At 39.2% G+C, this 19,288-nt stretch overlaps 1 protein-coding gene across 6 annotated transcripts in view; it reads left to right on the top strand.

Moving 5' to 3' along the window:
• The window catches only part of LOC122552951 (unconventional myosin-VI), a 276,023-nt gene that overhangs the window by 198,219 nt on the left and 58,516 nt on the right, over positions 1-19,288 (top strand). For all 6 annotated transcript variants that reach the window (XM_043696239.2, XM_087991501.1, XM_087991500.1 and 3 more), the window contains 4 exons: positions 1,312-1,384; positions 1,990-2,117; positions 7,075-7,170; positions 12,273-12,443. In XM_043696239.2, coding sequence (XP_043552174.2) covers positions 1,312-1,384; positions 1,990-2,117; positions 7,075-7,170; positions 12,273-12,443 — 468 coding nt within the window. The remainder of the gene's footprint in view (positions 1-1,311; positions 1,385-1,989; positions 2,118-7,074; positions 7,171-12,272; positions 12,444-19,288) is intronic.

The raw sequence follows: 19,288 nt of genomic DNA, 5'->3' as shown, positions 1-19,288 counted from the left end.
GTTAGCTTTCCTTCATTAACTCATTTCTCGTTCAATTAAAGTTTTGTCTGTCCTTTATTGCATATATCACCTTAGTAATCTACTCTGCCACCTTTAAGGGTTCTTGGATATGAACACTTTGATCTCTGTGCTCATTTACACTTTGTCAGTTGTACCATGTATACACTTGTTGCAACATATCCTCCAGACATGTACGCTTTATACTTTTGCGTATTTTACTTCATTCTGTAAGACTGTGAGGAGGTCATTTAGCCTGCTGAGTCTAGTCTGCCAGTCAGAGAATGTAGCTGATCTGATGGCCTTCAACTTCACTTTTCTGCCTTTTCCCATAACCTTAATTCCTTTGTAGTTTACAAATCTGTCTATCTCCGTCTTGAATATAATTAATTGACCCAACCTCAATAGCCTTTGCTGTAAAGAATTCCACAGATTCACTAATCTGAGAGAATTCTCTGAGGATTCCTCCTCATCTCTATCTTAAAAATGCAATTCCTAATTCTGAGGTGATTTGTAACCCTAGATTGTGTCACAAGGAGAAATGACCTTTCTGAATCTACCCTGTCAAGTTCCCTAAGAAGCTTGTATATTTCAATAAGGTCACCTCTCATTCTTCTAAACTCCAGGCCCAATTAAGTGCAATTTGAACTGAATGGCTCTCTATGCCATTTAAAGGGCAGTTAAAGATGGGCAATAAGTGCTGGACTTGGTGATGCCCACATCCCATGAAAGAATAAATAAAATTCTTCCTACGTTAATTTTTGGATATTTTTTTTCTAGCACACAATAGTTGTATTGTTGAATAGTAGTGAATGCAATAGTGAAATTATTACACCATTTGGAGAAACAGTCATTCATATGGTTGCAAGGTGGCTCAGTGGTTAGCACTGCAGCCCCACAGCACCAATTCCAGCCTCAGGCGACTGTGTGGAGTTTGCACGTTCTCCCCGTGTCTGCGTGGGTTTCCTCCGGGTGCTCCGGTTTCCTCCCACAGTCCAGTGATGTGCTGGTCAGGTGGATTGGCCATGCTAAATTGCCCATAATGTTAGGTGCATTAGTCAGAAGAAAATGGGTCTGGGTGGGTTACTCTTCGGAGGATCAGTGTGGACTTGTTGAGCCGAAGGGCCTGTTTCCACGCTGTTTAGAATCTAATGTAATATCAAGAATGTTGTTTTTTGTCTGAATAACCTTTAGTAATAGCAACATAAAGAACAACGTTTATACAAATTGATCAAAATTTGTTCTGAAAATTTCAAACAATCACTTCAGATGGTAGATATAGTAACACTGACCTGATGTCTCTTTTGCCTTTAGGAACAAGAGCTATACCAGAAAGAAGGCCTTGGTGTGAATGAAGTGCACTATGTTGATAATCAAGACTGCATAGGTACGTAACAAAGGAACTTGCTGAAGAGCCTCGTTTGGCTGCAACTTTTCCTGGTCATGTTTGGATGTGAAATGTTGATGCTTTACATTCCGATTCATTACTAATTATAAAGGTGCTGCTAGTCAACATTCAAGTTCTAAGATGGGTGATTGCAGACAAGTTAGGTTAATGTGACCTACCAGGATTTCCTTGGATCTAGAATGATCACAGTGGAGCAAAATGCAGCAAGTGTAGCATTGCTGTTAAAGGAAGGAACGAGAGAGAATACAGGGAACTACAAGCCAGTTATATTGACGTTGTCATTGGGAGTCACTGGAATCTATTATCAAGAAACAATAAAAGGCACGTAAATATCATTACTGTTTGTCATTTGTTAGTATATGAATAGGAAGGGTTTGTTGTTGAGTATTTGGGCTGATAAGTAGTTCCTCTACTTCTGTTTGTAACCAATGGATCGTAACCTGTTTTTTGCTGAGCATACAAGGCTCAAACCTGCAATGTCAAAAATTCAAAATGAATTATCACTGCTTCCATTGCCACAAATATAAATGTAAGCTAGTGTTTAATGTGCACTCAAACACATTTTTCATTTTCCTTTTAAACAGATCTAATTGAAGCTAAGTTAGTGGGAATCCTGGATATTTTGGATGAAGAAAATCGCTTGCCTCAAGCAAGTGACCAGCATTTTACTGCTGCAATACACCAGAAGCATAAGAATCACTTCCGACTCACGGTGAGTTACTACAGTCAGACTAAAGTCATTTGCAAAGTAGGAAGTGTGTGATTTGTTTCTTAACCTGTTCAGAGGAACTGATCTCTGCTGAGGGTGCAAGAGTTTGTCTCTGGATTTACCTAAAGGCGACACTAACTAGGGCTCCTGCTTCTGATAGATCGGTCTAGTAACATTTGATGCAGAGAGCAAATGTGGATGTTGGATGAAGAAAATAGAGGGTTTGGCTACAATTGCTTCCATGAAAATTATTAATCTTCTAACCACACCCTATGGAGGTTGATGTTCCTCAGCAATTTAGGACAGGAGTGGGAGGAAATTGCGTACAGGAAACTCAACATAATGCTTGTTGAATGTATTCAGTAACAGGTAACCAATCAGGAGAAGTCAATTCTCCCTAAGTATATTTAAGTATTGTGTATTAATCCTGGTTGCTCCAGCTGTAAGGAACTTCCATGAAATACGAAGTTGAGCTTATTTTCTGTTATAAACTGAATGAGGGGGGGAGAAGAAGTTAGTGTTCTATATGGGAATTGCTCATGCCCAATGCACAGGCTGGTCCCAGGCTCCATCTGGATCTGATTGCATGTCATGAGTCCTTGTCATGGTCAAATAAAAATGATCATTTAAGATTGCAACAGATATTGCCAATTTTAATAGATTGCTAAAGTGGGAGTGATAGAATCTTGTAAAGTGTCTGGCTGCTGGGAGATATTCTCAAGTGAGTGATGGTGAACTTTAATGTCTTTAGTGAGGATCTATATTTTAAATGTTGTAACTGCAATCCAGATTTTTACACTGAACTGTGTTTCAGGAACTACTTTGGTATTTTTATGTTAGCATAGGTTTGATACCTGGACAGAGTAGTCAAAGGCAAATGATGGCTTTTATCATTGACTGTGACAAAAGTGATGTCTACAAAGTGGATTTCGCCTTTCCCCAGGTTAATTTCATTCTGGATCCAACTGCAGAGGATCTCTGAAGTCCCAAAAATGAAAATGAGTAAATTTATATTGAAGAAATTTCACATGGCAAATCATGAAATTAAATTCATTAATTAACTTAATTTTTAAAGAAGTGCAGATACAAATTGTGAGGAAGCCACAAAGAGATTGGCAGGGAAGAAGGTGGAGTTTAATAATGTTTGGAAGTGTGAGGTTATTCATTTTTGTTGTAAGAAAAGCAAAATTTTAATTAAAAGGTATGGAACGTGTCCGTGTTGATGCTGAGATGTTTTTTGGTAAAGTTGCACAAAGGATGTAAAGTTCATATGTGGGTACAACAAACATTTAGGATGTCAAATAGCAAGTTGGTTTTTATTGCAAGTGAATTTGAGTGTAGAAATAAAGATGTTTTGCTGAACTTACAGTACTCCAGGTGTTAAAGTTTGTATATGATTTGGAGATGCCGGTGTTAGACTGGGGTGTACAAAGTTAAAAATCATACAACACCAGGTTATAGTCCAACAGGTTTAATTGGAAGCACTAGCTTTCGGAGCGACGCTCCTTCATCCGGTGGTAGTGGAGGGCTCAATCCTAACACAGAATTTATAGCAAAAATTTACAGTGTGATGTAATTGAAATTATACATTGAAAAATTGAATGTCTGTTAAGCCTTTCATCTGTTAGAATACAGTGATAGTTTCACTTCTTTCATGTGTAAATCACAAAACCTTTTTGAATTAAAAAGTTGCCTTCTCGGGTTAGCTGTTAACAATGGTGATAGTTAGACAATATGTCGAAGGTGTTGGCCCCTTGTGTTCTCTGTCTATGCCATGATGTTTAGATTGATTCTAATCTAAAAAGTGAGATAATGGAGTTTTACATAAATTCATACAGTTTTTGAGCTCAGTTATCCAGAGATTGCAACAGTGTTAGAGATTCCCAAGACAGATGAAATAAGTTCTCAGAGCCTATTCTGTCAAGTCCCCAGAAGTCAAGTGATTGAATAGTCAGAGAATACAAGGAGGCCATTCACCCCATCATGTTGGCACTAGCTATCAGAAGGAGTGATTCAACACATGCTTTTCTTTTTCCTATCACTCTGCAAATACTTTTTTTCAGATAATCCAATTCCTTTACCAAAAAAAATCAATGGACCATGCCTTCATTGCACTTTCAAGCAGTGCTTTGCAGATCATGCAATGTCAATCATATCAAATCTTGGTTTTTTCCACACACCGGGTAATAGAAACCCAATTTACTCTGCTTCTCTTTATTGGATAAATCTTTCAGCTCAGAAGCATCTACATGCATTCATGTATAACTCTGAGCTCAAAAACTGCATGAATTTATGTAAAACTCCGTTATCTCACTTTTTAGATTACAATCAATCTAAGCATCACGGCATAGACAGAGAACACAGGGGGCCAACACCTTCGACATATTGTCTAACTATCACCATTGTTAACAGCTAACCCAAGAATGCAACTTTTTAATTCAAAAAGGTTTTGTGATTTACACATGAAAGAAGTGAAACTATCACTGCATTCTAACAGATGAAAGGCTTAACAGGCAATCAATTTTTCAATGTATAATTTCAGTTACATCACTAAGTTTTTGCTGTTAGGATTGAGCCCTCCGCTACCACCTGATGAAGGAGCGTCGCTCCGAAAGCTAGTGTGCTTCCAATTAAACCTGTTGGACTATAACCTGGTGTTGTGATTTTTAACTGGAGTACTGTATGCAGTTTCGATCTCCAGATTACAGAAAGATGTAATTACATTGGTTGTAATATAACAGAGGATCACTAAATTGGCTTCATGGCCGAAAGATTTATCCAATAAAGAGAAGCTGAGTTAATTGGGTTTCTATTTCCTGGTGTGTGGAAAAACCAAGATTTGATATGATTGACAGTGCATGATCTGCAAAGCACTGCTTGAAAGTGTAATGAAGGCATAGACCATTGATTTTTTTTTTGGTAAAGGAATTGGATTATCTGAAAAAGAAGTATATGCAGTGTGATAGGAAAAAGAAAAGCATATGTTGAATCACTCCTTCTGATAGCTAGTGCCAACATGATGGGGTGAATGGCCTTCTTGTATTCTGACTATTCAATCACTTGACTTCTGGGGACTTGACAGAATAGGCTCTGAGAACTTGTTTCATCTGTCTTGGGAATCTCTAGCACTGTTGCAATCTCTGGATAAGAGCTGGTCATTTAGGAGTGGCATAAGGAGAACTTTCATCAGTGAAGTCTGTGAATTGTTAGGATTCTCTCCCCTGAAGGTTCTGGGTGCACTACCATTAAATATATTGAAGGTTGGAATAGCGAGGTTTTTACTTAGGGAATCAAAGCAGAAGTGAATTTGGCTTGACAGGCCCTGTGGTGTCTCTTTGTATTTCTTATCATCTTATGTAATTGAAGTAAGGTAGAGGTTGAAATATCATGAATTTTTTAAGATGTTATTTTTATAATACCAAAATATGTACTTATATTGCAAGCAGTTGATATTTCACAAGTGTAAAATTATTTTTTCAGGGCCAAGTAAGTTTATTAGTAATTATGATTTGTACACTGTTTAAAAAAACGCTAATTCAAAAGAGCAATATTTCAGGTGGGTGTGGTTAACAATGAACTAGAATGTAAAAACTTGAAGTTCCTAACAATTTAAGTGATCAAATTTTCAACCGTCTGAGTCCAGTGCTTTGGGTAGTATATACCCACTGACAGCACCTTCTGCTTTCAATCGGATTATGGATCACAGAAATTTAGTTTTACATTTGCAATGACCACTATCACACTCATAGAATGCGACTAGTGAACTATCATAATTACTTAGGGAAGATGATTGCCCAGTAGGATGATCACTAGATTATTAATCTTGAGACCCAGGTAATGTTCTGGAGACTTCAGTTTGAATCCTGTCCGGACAGATGTTGGAGTTGGAATTTGAATTCAGTATTTTGAAAATAAAAATCTGGGATTAAGAGTCTAATGACAACTGTGAAACCATTGTTAATTCAAAGTTTGAGAAGATTTGTAGCTCGGGTGCTCGTTGTTGTGGTTCTGTTTGCCGAGCTGGGAATTTGTGTTGCAGATGTTTCGTCCCCTGTCTAGGTGACATCCTCAGTGCTTGGGAGCCTCCTGTGAAGCACTTCTTCTGTGATGTTTCCTCCGGCATTTATAGTGGTTTGAATCTGCCGCTTCCGGTTTTCAGTTCCAGCTGTCCGTTGCAGTGGTCGGTATATTGGGTCCAGGTCGATATGCTTATTGATTGAATCTGTGGATGAGTGCCATGCCTCTAGGAACATGAACACGACTGGGACAACGCTACTATTATAGGACAAGCCAAACAGAGAACAGCCAGGGAATTCCTAGAGGCATGGCACTCATCCACAGATTCAATCAATAAGCACATCGACCTGGACCCAATATACCGACCACTGCAATGGACAGCTGGAACTGACAACCGGAAGCGGCAGAGACAAACCACTATAAATGCCGGAAGCAAGATCACAGAAGCGCTTCACAGGAGGGTCCCAAGCACTGAGGATGTCACCTAGACAGGGGACGAAACATCTGCAACACAAATTCCCAGCTCGGCAAACAGCCACAACTATTGTTAATTGTCAGGAAAAATAAAATAAGCATTAAAAGTTCAAAAACTAAAACAAAATTTTAAAAAAGTTTTAAGAAAAGAACCCATCTGGCTCACTGATATCCTTTTAGGGGAGAAACTGCCAACTTTACCTGGTCTAGCTTACTTGTGACTTCAGATCCACAACAGAGTAGTTGACTCTTAATTGCCTCTAGGCAATTAGGGATATGCAAAGAATACTGGCTCAGCTAACGATGCCCACATCCTGTGAGTTAATTTTTTAAAAATTGTCCTTTAAGGAGGATGATAAATAAGATTTGTGAAAAATTATACATGAATGTGTTCTAAACCTGACTCTTAAAACCCACTCTTGAAATGAAGCAGTAGATGTAATACCTATACTTTGTTTACATTGTTTAGATTCCTAGAAAGTCAAAATTGACAGTTCACAGGAATATCCGTGATGATGAAGGGTTTATCATTAGGCACTTCGCTGGAGCAGTCTGTTATGAAACAGTAAGTTTTACATTCCATGAATTTTATGTACTCTATCAAAGCCAAACAAGTAAAAGAATAACATTAATGTGTTCTACATTGTCTGAGATCCAAAGTGGTTTACAGCTGATCATATTCTTTTCAAATGCAGTCACTTGTAAAGAAGGGAACGTGACAAACAAATTGAACACAACAAAATCCAAAAAATATCAACTTTATAAAGACCAGAAAGCAGTTTAGTCAAAAATATTTACCAGGCGACCAGGGGGAATTCACATTCTTAAAATAGTCATAGGATCCTTATGAACCCCCTAAGGCACTTAGCATCTCCTCTCAAAAGACCTTGGCCTTCTAGTTCTTGGCAAGTGACGACTCAAGAATATTTTCACAGATTGTTCTTGCTATTTGTAATTTTTTTATGGTACGGTATGATCTTTTTCTCAGTTAATAGGTATTTCAATATGGTTATGAAACATTTAGAAGTGTGTGGAATGTCTTTGGATATTTAGATAAATTTTCCCATTTAATTTTCGCTATTGTGCTTGTGAATGGCCTTACTTTTTGAAGCAAATGGATAATGGCAGCTGGATTAAACTATTTAACCAATGACCCACTTCCACCATTCAATGTAACCATTAATTCCACTTAGCCATCTTTGTCCCTTATTCCTTAATACCTTTGCTTATAAAAAGGCTATCAGTATCAAAATTAAAATTAACATTTGACCTATCTTCTGGGCTACATTTCCAGTTGTAGATTCTCCAACCAGTGTGAATATTTCTCTTTTGCTTCCTTTACAATTCTCATTAATATCTTGGAATGTTGAATGAGTTATCTCTAAACCTTCCAAGTTTCAGAGAATACTACCCAAGTTTGCATTAAAAAAAATTTGCAGATACTGGAAATCTGAAATAACAGAAAATGCTGGAAGAACTGACACAGTAAGGCAGCATTTGTAGGGAGAAACAGGGTTAAATCTGATGAATTGTCATTGACCTGAAACTTGAACTCTTATTTTCCATTGCTGTCTGAATTGTAGCATTTTCAGTTTGTTATATTCTAATCTGTGCAATCTCTCTCTGCAATTTCACTTAATAAGTCTTTGCAGCTTTTCCTCCAAAGTCAATATATCTTTCCTAAATTGTGATGCTGACTGCAGAACATTTTATTCCAGGCGTGATTTAACCAGGGCTTTTTGTAAGTGTGGCTTAAATTCTACCTCTTTTATGGTCTGGTGCTCTTGGTATAAAGCACAGTACATAGAACCAATTTGTTTATTTTTTTTGTTCACATCTGTGACATTTATATTATTAAACTGCAGGGATTCCTAAGTCAATTTGGACCTTTGCATTTTCTAGCTTTTGACATTTAGAAAGTAGTCTGATGTCCTTTTCAGGACCAAACTGGAGGTCCTTAAATTCACATGCATCATTAAAATCCATTTGTTATAGATTTGTTAATTCACTTAATCTAACAATATCACTGATCTGATGTTTCCATCTGCACTGTTCACAATGCCATTTATCTCTGTCATCAGCAATCTTGAATGTTGGCCATCTATCCTATCATTTAAGTCATTAATAAGGACAGTCAGTAGTTGAGACGTAACCGAGATCCTTGCATGAACACCCATTAGTTGCATTCAGTGTCTGTCTGATATGCGTGTATTTGTCTCCAGCTGCTCAACCAGTTTCTTAACTAGGTCCAGAGTTTGCCTTCAGTGCAATAAGCTTCAACTTTAGTTGATGGCTTAGTTTAGGTGATGGCTTAGTGATCGTGAGACTATTATTCCAGAGACCCAGGTTGTGTTCTGGGTACTCAGGTTCAAACTTAGGAAGGAATTTGCATTCAGTTATTAAAAAAAAATATAGAATTAAAAGTTTAATGATGACCATGACCATTGTCCATTGTCAGAAAAACCCATCTAGTCCATTAATATCCTTTTAGGGAGGGAAATCTGTTAACCATACCTGGTTGACATGTGACTCCTGACACCACAACTATGTGGTTGTCTCTCAAGTAGCAATTAGGGATGGGCAGTAAATAGTAGCCTGGCCAGCAATGTCCATATCCCATGAATGAGTATCTCCCAATGCCCTATTGGGAGTCCATATCAAGAACGTGCATAGACATTACATTGTCCACTATTTTAGTCATGCTTTAAAGAAAATACAATCCATTCCATAATTACCTTTTTAAGTCTATGCTGAATTCCTCTGATCAGCTGAAATTTAAGATAGGCAAAAGTGAGGACTGCAGATGATGGAAACAAGAGTCTAGATTAGTGTGGTGCTGGAAAAGCACATCAGGTCAGGCAGCATCCGAGCAGGAAAATCGACATTTTGGGCAAAAGCCCTTCATCAGGAATGGAGACAGCAAGCCTCCAAGGTGGAGAGATAAATGGGGGTGCAGGGAGTGTGGGTGCTGGAGCTGGGGCTGAGGAGAAGGTAGCAAAGAGTACAATAGGTGAATGGTATCACCTCCATCCCCACCCCCATTCACCTATTGTACTCTTTGCTGCCTTATCCCCAGCATGGAGGCTCCCTGCCTCCACTCCAGATGAAGGGCTTTTGCCCGAAATGTCGATTTTCCTGCTCCTCGGACATTGAAATTTAAGATACTCGGTCACACTAGCTTTAGTTATGGATTGAAGCAATTCCTGACATCTGATACTAAGTTAATTGTTTTACAATTCCTTGGTTGCACTTTACAAAATACTTCATAAAAGTGGAGTGATGTGAAATTTTCTAATATAAAGGATAGTTTGAGTGCAGAGAAAATTTTTAAATGTTTATAGTTGAAGCACCTGATATGTTCACACCCGCTTCTTTTAAACCCTGGAGTGGAAGCCATCTGGTTCTGGGGATGTGGCATTCTTGCAGTTATCATCTTCATAACTGTTGTTTTGCATGTGCCAATTTTGGTGAGACTCCAATTCTGATGCAAAATTATTAATGATGACATTGTCTCCTGTTAAAACTGACACACAGTAATTATTTAATATGTCTGTGGCTTTTTTTAAACAAAAAAATTACGGAAACACATTTGTTCCAGGTCACGTTTTCCTGATATAATTATTTTAAGAGATTTGATCTTGATGTGATGTCCTTTGCCTTTTCCTTGTATTTCTTTTTTGTAACACTCTGCTTTTTACCTTATGTTGTTATTTGTGTCTCTCCCAGTCACCGTGACCTGTCTGTTTGGCATTTGTGTGTGTGCTTTAGTTGTCCTTTATCTATTTAGTTGTAACTGGTTGTTTTAATGGATGATAGATATTCACCCATTTTCTGAGGATAGTCTCTGCTTCACATTGTCAGAACTGGGACCCATGCCCTCAGGGGTGCTAGAGTGGTTGAAGCTGTTTTGAAGGAAATTGGCAGGGGAACGGGAACCTATGCAAGGAGTCAGAGGAAGAGGAATCATGGACAAAAAGGGGAATAAGAGAATTGATAAAAGGATCAAAGTCCAGAATCAAACAAAGCCACAGTGAGAATAGAAACATTAAAAAGGCTTTGTGTCTGAACTCATGGAACATTTGAAATAAAGTGGATGAATAAATTGCTATTTGTAAAGAGTTGTAAAAAAAGTGTTATATACTTGATTATGGAGACATGGATGTAGGATGACCAGGGAAGGGAACCGAATATCCTGCCATTTTCAGTATTTAGGAAGGACATACGAAAGGAAAAGGTGGTGAAGTTGTATTGCTGGTTAAAGAGGATACCAACATAATATTGAGGAAAGATATCAGCTCAGACAATATAGAGTGTGTGTGTGTGTGTGTGTGTGTGTAATTGAGAAATATTAAGGAGCACAAATCATTGGGGATGGTCGATGGACCATCAAATTGTAATGGTGATGTTGGGAATAGCATTAAACAGGAAATCAGAGGTGCATGCAATCAAGGAATATCTGTAATTATGGCGCTCTTTAATCATTTTATAGATTGAGTGAATCAAATTAGTCACAATAACATAGAAGAAGAATTCCTAGAACATGTACAGGATGGTTTTCTGAACCAGAACGTTGGGAATCCTCCAGAGAGTAGGCCATCTTAGACTGCATATTCTGGAATGAGAAAAGACTAGTTGTGAGAGACTCCTTGGGTTTAAGTGACCATAATGTTATAGAATTCTTCATCAAGATTGAGACTTTCCTGAGCTGAGACACCTGAATCTTAAGGGAAACTATGATTGTGTGAAGCATGAGTTGGCTTTAGTGGATTGGGAAATGTTATTGAAAGGAATGACCATGTACAGGCAATGGCAGATATTCAAAGAGTGAATGGGTGAACTACAAAAATTGCTAATTGCTTTCTGTTGAAAGAGTGCAAAGAGAACAATGGCCAAACTATGGCTTACAAGAGAAGATAGAGTATGAAATGTAAAAAAAAAGGCAGACAAATTAGCCATAAAAAAAAGACCTGAGGATTAGGAGCAGTTTTGAAATCAGCAACGGAGGATGATGGGATTGATTTAAGAAGGGAAAAATAGAATGAGAGCAAGCTTGCAGGGAACATAAGAACTATAAAATTTTCTGTAGGTGTATAAAGAGAAAAAGATTAGTGAAAACTGATGGAGGTCCCTTACAGTCAGAACTTGAGGAATTTATAATGGAGAATAAAGAAACAGCTGATGAACTATATTTATACTATGCTTCTGCCTTCAGAAAAGAAGCCATGATAACTTGCAACAAATCATGGGGAACCCAGGGTTAGTGAGGGAGGAATTGAAGTAAATCTGCAGTAGATAAATAGTGTTGTAGAAATCGATGGGATTGAAGGCTGATAAATCTCCAGGGCCTCATAATCTGCAGAGTACTTAAGGAAGTGGTGCTAGAAATAGTGGATGCAGAGTGGTATGGTGACTTAGTGGTTACCACTGCTGCCTCACAGCACCAGGGACAATGGTTTGATTCCAGCCTCTGGTGCCTGTCTGTGTGGAGCTTGCACATTCTCCCGGTGTCTGCGTGGGTTCCCTCCAGGTGCTCCGGTTTCCTCCTCCTGTCTAAAGATGTCTTAATTCTACTATAAAATCTCCAATATTTGCTTAGTTTCAATTATGTCTTTGAAATAATTGCATCCTTCATTTAGGAAGTACTCAGTGCAACTTTCTCCTTGACAGGCAAAGTTTGTGGAAAAAAACAATGATGCCTTACACATGTCCTTGGAATCACTGGTGTCTGAATCAAAAGATCCATTTGTTCGGAAACTTTTTGAAGGAACCAACAACAATAAGGACACAAAACAGAAGGCAGGAAAGCTGAGCTTCATTAGCGTTGGAAATAAATTCAAGGTAGATTCACTTAAAGAACTCTTACGTTATGTAAATCTATAAATAAGAAATGTACAATATTTTCTTACAGAATTTAGCAAGCATTAAAATATTGACCGGCAGCCTATTGAATTATTATACTTTGCGTAATGCATCCTGATTTGAGCATCTAGATTGTAGTATCATCAATACTCTTCATTTTCTTTCAGGCTGTAATGTGCTCCAGTAACTTGGCCTTCTCTGAGTCTATATTAATATTTTGCCCTTTGCTATGACATGGTATCTGTCTAAGTGAGAGCTTCCCCACACAACTCAAGGGATCGTTCGTTTATATGTAATGGGAAGACTTTGTCAGTATTATACATTATAATAACGAGAATAAGTTTAACGATAACTGAATCTATTTTAAAATCATCCTAACTCATTCTTGACATTAGTCTCTTTAACACTTGCAGTATATTATCTAGTTATTTGTGTATTCATACCAAATAAACTAATTGATTTATTTTTATATTTGCCTTCAGGACCAGAGTTTGATGAATCAGGTGCTCTACATCCTTAATGAGCATGTTTTAAAAAATACATTTCAACTTTATTATTCTTTCTTCATTCATAGGCTGTGAGCATCTGTGGGCCAGCTGTTATTACCTGTCCCTAACAATCTCTAACTTAGCTTGCTAGATCCGTTCAAAGAATAGTTAAAATGGTCTGCCTTGCTGTGGGTTTGAAATGACATCTCTGCCATGTGGGAGATTTCCTTCCCTGAAGAATATTAGTAAACCATATGGATCTTTATGACAATTTAGCAGTTAATCATTCATCTAACATTTTATTCTTGATCGATTTTAGTAACTGAATTTAAATTTCTCCGCTTCTAAGGAAGGCACAAGATTACTGATCCAGAAATGTAGCCACTATCTTAGTGGCAGTGTCCCAGGCTCAAGCCTCACCTGCTCCAGGGGTGTATAATAACATTTCTGAACAGGTTAATTAGAGAATATTCAGAATAATCACAGAGGTCGTTTCTTTTCATTGTGAATGTTGATATGGATGTCACTGGCCAAGACAGAATTTATTGCCCATTCTGATTTGCCCAAAGGTTTTTTGGGTTCTGAGAGTCCAGAGTCACAGATAGGCCAGACAAGGTAAGATTAGCAGTTTCCTTCACTAAATGGGTTTTTCCAACATTATTGGACTCTTAAATCCAGATTTTTATTGAATTTAACATGCAAATTGCTCTGAAAGTCATTGTTGCAACACGGGTAATGTTGCTTTTCTGTTAGGGCAGAAATGCTAATACATTTCTGTGCAGTGCATGCATATTGTTTTTAAGAAAGATTTGATTTTACTGTATAAATCCATTTTCACAATTTCAATATGTCCCAAAGTCTTTTAAAACGTTCTAAGTGTTTTAAAACTTTGCAAGTGTAATTATTGTTGTGATGTGGATGCCCATGGCAAGATTCCATCAGCAACAATGAAAGAAATTACCAGATCATCTATTTCTTGTGGTGATGGAGGATTTAATTGTCAGCCAGGCTATAAGAATTTCCTTACTCTCTCTCCTAAAAATAGATACAGCCACCTAAGAGGACAGCTGGTGCTTCAGTTTAATATCTAACTAAAAGTCAGCACTTCCAGCTGGGTGGCAATCCTCCTTTCAGCACTGCACTGAAGTTCCAGCTGAAATAATAAGCTCCAGTTTCTGGAGTCAGATGTGAGCCCCAAGTGAGATTGTTATCAACTGAACCAAAGTGGGTATTTGTTATAAGGAAATGTGGAAAGTTAGAAATTAGCATCTGTTTCGACTCTGTCTAATTTAGGCAAAAGCTCAGCATTTAACAGGTCAATTTGATAATTTCTGATTGTAAACAATTTCTATTCGTACTTCAAGTTGGAGCCAAGTGTTTGTCAGTCATCTCTTGGCATTTGTGTTACTGAATCTGACTGAAGGGACAAGTCGGTCAATATAATCATTGAGTGCTGGCTAGTACGTAATATTCAGGAATTTGAGCAATGGAAATTACTATTTGGTGAAAGTTAAGACAAATTTTGCACATGACAGAGTAAAATGCAAAGTCACCATAATGCTATCGGACCATTTGGCTGCTCTCTTTTTAGAACGAGAGAGGCAACTGGTGTTGATTTAACTTGAGGGTCACCACATTTCAGGTGAGGGGAGGGGAGTCCTTTGTGATCACCTCAGCCAATATGGGAATTGAGCCCGTGCTGTTAGCATCACTCTCTGCATTGCAAACAAACCGTCTAATCAACTGACACATCCAACACCAAAACGTGGTTGAGTAATTGAGTAATTTATTGATTTTTATGAACCTGCAGTTCCAAAGCTAATGCAGCAGCTTTTCACTAGGTACACATGTCTACAATAACTCAAACCAAATCAAATCAAATATTAGTCACATGGCCTGAGAACCTGTTACAGTGGAGAGGCCAGAAGTTGAATCCACAGGTTTTTCTTTTTGCCAAAGAGTAATGGCAAATAATATTGTATTAGTATAGATTTAATTGTGCATTCTCATTAGGATTTAGCATGCCTTCCTAGTGTGATGGAACATCTAGCAGCAGGTGGTGATGGCAAGGGCAAGTGCTGAGAAGTGCAGCCAGAGTGGTTGTGCCAGGATCTCGAGCAGCAGTGAGGGAGGGAGCGAGCAGGATAGATAGAGTAATGATCTCCATAAAGGCTCCTTTCGGGGATGGAGCCTTTATGGAGATCAAACAGAATCAGACACAAAGGATGTCTTCAGACAGATATAAACCATAGACTTAGTTGCATGTAAAATGTATGTCTTCCTTATTTAGCTTTAATTTCTAGTCTCTCCTCGTGAAACTAGATAACGCACTCATTTTCAGCTTGACATTTGAGGAAACCCTTCAAAGACTTATCTGACGTGTCACAGTTGAACTTGTAAACATTTTTCAGGCTTGACTTTCTTTTCCAGATAAACTTACAATACTGGACACTTTGTTACCAAGGAAGGCATTACCCTTGAGGACGAGAAAATCTGAGCAATAGACAAGTGTCTCCTGCTAAAGATGGGAGTTAGAGCTGAGTTGGTTCCTTGCTCTAGTGGGTTACTAAAGGTGGTTTGTGCAAGGCAATGCACAGTTGGCTGCCCCACTGGCAATTTGCTGAAGAAATGAGAAAATGCTGCAGAAGTGCTTAGCAAAGGATGTATGAGGCATGCTACTTCACAGAGAATCACGAGGAGTTGGATCCCAGCATGTGAGACTCCTTTTACACCCTTGAGCAGAAGCTTATCTCATCACCTGTTAACTATCCAGATTTCTACCTCTTTCATGGGAACTGACACCAGTCTTTTTGGCCAAGGTGCTGTCACAGGTCCAATGGCAGGGAAAAAAAGTGTTATTTCTGCCAGTTGGAGTGTCAAGCTGATTGAGAAGAAAATGCAGAATTACTCCAGTGTGAAACTCAGCCAACCTCAAAGCCAGACGTTTATCTCCCAGAAATTCAGAGACATTCTGATTAGTGCTGAATTTGAGGGGTTTGCAGACAACACTCCACTGAGCTACGTTCAGATGTCTGTCAAGCTTGGAGCATAGAAACTCAATGGACCATTGAATTCACTCCGTTTTGATTCCAGATCTAGTATAGATCAGGCAAAAATAATGCACATGTCGATGTACTTATTCAGAAGACTGACCAGAGGACAGATCCTGCCCCTGCCTGATTCAGGGGGCTGTGGCTAACAGTGCTTCATGCCCCATCTCAAAAGCAGCATTCCAACCCAATTTCCAATGGTGTTCAGACGAAGATTCAGCGGAGTATCAGTGTTGTAATGAGTGAGATACAAATCAGGTCCAGATAGTTAAAGCCAGGTTTCACCCTTTGCTACTTAAATTGAAAGATGTCTTCAGTCAGCTTCAATTGATTGATGCAGGCCTAAAACCATAAAATACAGGACAAAAAGTAGGCCATTCAGCCCAACAAATTTGCTCTGCCATTCAGTGGGATCATGGCTGAATTGATAATGCTCATCTGCATTTCCCTGTCTTTTTTCCATAACCCTCGATTTCCTTATTGATTAAATATCTGCCCATTTCAGTCTTGGATACGTTTGTGGAGAATGCATTCCTCAGATTCATTGCCCTCAAGAGAAAAATATCCTCATCTTTGTCTTAATTGGGTGACCCCTTATTTTGAGATTATGCCCTCTGGTCCTAGAGTGTCTGTCAAGGTGAAACATCTCTCAGCTTTAACTGTCTGGACCTGTTTTGTATCTCACTCATTACAATCTCACTCATTAGTGGGCGGCACGGTGGCACAGTGGTTAGCACTGCTGCCTCACAGCGCCAGAGACCCGGGTTCAATTCCCGCCTCAGGCGACTGACTGTGTGGAGTTTGCACGTTCTCCCCGTGTCTGCGTGGGTTTCCTCCGGGTGCTCCGGTTTCCTCCCACAGTCCAAAGATGTGCAGGGCCAGGTGAATTGGCTATACTAAATTGCCCGTAGTGTTAGGTAAGGGGTAAATGTAGGGGTATGGGTGGGTTTCGCTTCGGCGGGTCGGTGTGGACTTGTTGGGCCGAAGGGCCTGTTTCCACACTGTAATGTAATCTAATCTAATCTAATCTAATACTGATATGGTGCTGAATCTTAGTCCTCTAAGAATCTGACATGTTTCAAATAGGTTGCCTTTCATTCTACTTAACAGATGAAACCCACTTAAACTCTCCTAAGAAAATCCTGCTCTGTCAGAAATCGAGGGGGTGAACCATCTGAGTTGCCACAGAATAGTATTGTATGTTTCTTTGCCCAGGAGAACCAAAACTGTTCAAGTATTCTAGTTGTGGTCTAACTAAGGACTTTAGTTTTAGAAAAACCTTCTTATTTTTACCTTGCCATTTTCATATTCCATTGCAGAAAGAAAGGCCAACATTCCATTTGTATTCCCTATATTACCTGTTGAACCTGAATGCTGGCATTTCATAACTTATGCATGAGGACTCCCAAATCCCTTTGTTACTGTAGTTTTGTGTAGTCTTTATTTAAAGAAAGTTCAGCTCCCCTCTTTCCCACTGAAGTGTAAAATATCATTTCCCCACATTCTGTTCCATCTGTCAAGTTTTTAGCCACCCACTTTACCTGTCCATATTCCTCTGTACTTTGTGTCACCCTCAGCACTTGCCTCCTGCTTATTTTTGTGATCCACGCACATGTCTATAGTATGTTTACTTTGCTCATCCATGCCATGATCACATTGTTAATAATTGTGTCCCCAGTACCAATTCCTGTGGCGCAGGTTGGCATCCTAAAAATGCCCCCTTTATCCAAATACCCTATCTTCTATTAGTTAGCCAACACCCTGTCCCTGCTAATATGCTACCCCCAACATCTTGGACTTCTGTTTTGTGTAGTGTTTTTCATGATACCTTATTTGGAAACCTAAATCTAATACATTTGAGGGTTCCCTTTTATCTATCCTGTTTGTTGCATCAGTAGACTGCACTATTACTGTAAGGCCCAACACGTACTAATTCAGCACTAGCTGATGAGGGAGTCTGAATGGGCACAGAAATTCTTCTTTCCTGGCAGTTCATGATCAAGCAGAATACCAACCAACAGAAGACCGCTGCCCTGATGCAAACCTTAACAGAGCAGTGTTACTGGCCTGGGATGGTTGTTGATATTGATAACAGCCAAAATTGAGAAAAACATGCTTTGGTCACTATCACCCCAACGTTGAATCTCTGGCTGCCAGGGGATCTGTAGAAATCTTTGAAATGGACTTTTATGGTCCTTGACAGGACTGAGCATGTTCTTCCAATCATGGATGCCTTCACCAGGTTCACACAGGTTTGCCCACTTTGACCCAAAGACTTTACCTAAAGCTAGAGTGTTAGTTTACGTGTTTTGGTGCTCCATTGGACATAGAAAAGTACAGCACAGAACAGGTCCTTTCGCCCATGATGTTGTGCCAAGGATTATTTCTAATCTAAACTAAAATAGCCTAACCTACTCAATTCAACCCTCAATTCACTGCTGTCCATGTGCATGTCCAGCAGTCGCTTAAATGCCCCTAAGGACTCTGCTTCCACCACGACTGTTGACAATGTATTCCATGCATTCACAACTCTCTGCGTAAAGAACCTACCTCCAACGTCTCCTCTATACCTTCCTCTTAACATCTTAAAATGATGACCTCTCGTGCCAGTCAATCCTACCCTGGGGAAAAGTCTCTTCCTATTGACTCTATCCGTGCCTCTCATTACCTTGTATACCTTGATCAGGTCACCTCTCTTCCTCCTTTTCTCCACAGAGAAAAGTCTGGGCTTAGTCAACCTCTCTTCGTAAGACAAGCCTTCCAGTCCAGGCAGCATCCTGTTATACCACCTCTGCACCCTCTCCAAAGCCTCAATATCTTTCCTATAATAGAGTGACCAGACGTGGACACAATATTCAAGTGTGGCCTCACCAGGGTCTCGTAGAGCTGCAGCAAAACCTCGCAGCTCTTAAACTCAATCCCCCTGTTAATGAGAGCCAAAATGCCATATGCAGCCTTAACAACCCTATCCACTTGGGTGGCAAATTTGAGAGATCTATGTACTTGCACACCCAGATCCCTCTGTTCCTCCACACTGCCAAGAATTCTGACTTTAATCCTATATTCAGCATTCAAGTTCGAAATGCAACACTTCGCATTTATCCAAGTTGAACTCCATCTGCCATTTCTTAGCCCAGCTCTGCATCCTGTCTATGTTGCGCTGCAATAGCCCTTGATACTATCAACAGCACCTCCAACCTTTGTATCATCGGCAACCTCCTCGTCCAAGTGATTTATAAAAACTACGAAGTGCAGAGGTGCAAGAACCAAGCCCGGATGGACACCA

Source organism: Chiloscyllium plagiosum, unplaced genomic scaffold, assembly GCF_037043375.1.
Source record: "Chiloscyllium plagiosum isolate Xiang-an unplaced genomic scaffold, Cpla_swu_hap1 HiC_scaffold_10, whole genome shotgun sequence".
Lineage (NCBI taxonomy): Eukaryota > Metazoa > Chordata > Chondrichthyes > Orectolobiformes > Hemiscylliidae > Chiloscyllium > Chiloscyllium plagiosum.
The sequence above is the reverse complement of the archived record's forward strand: the minus strand, read 5'-3'. Positions and strand labels throughout refer to the sequence as shown.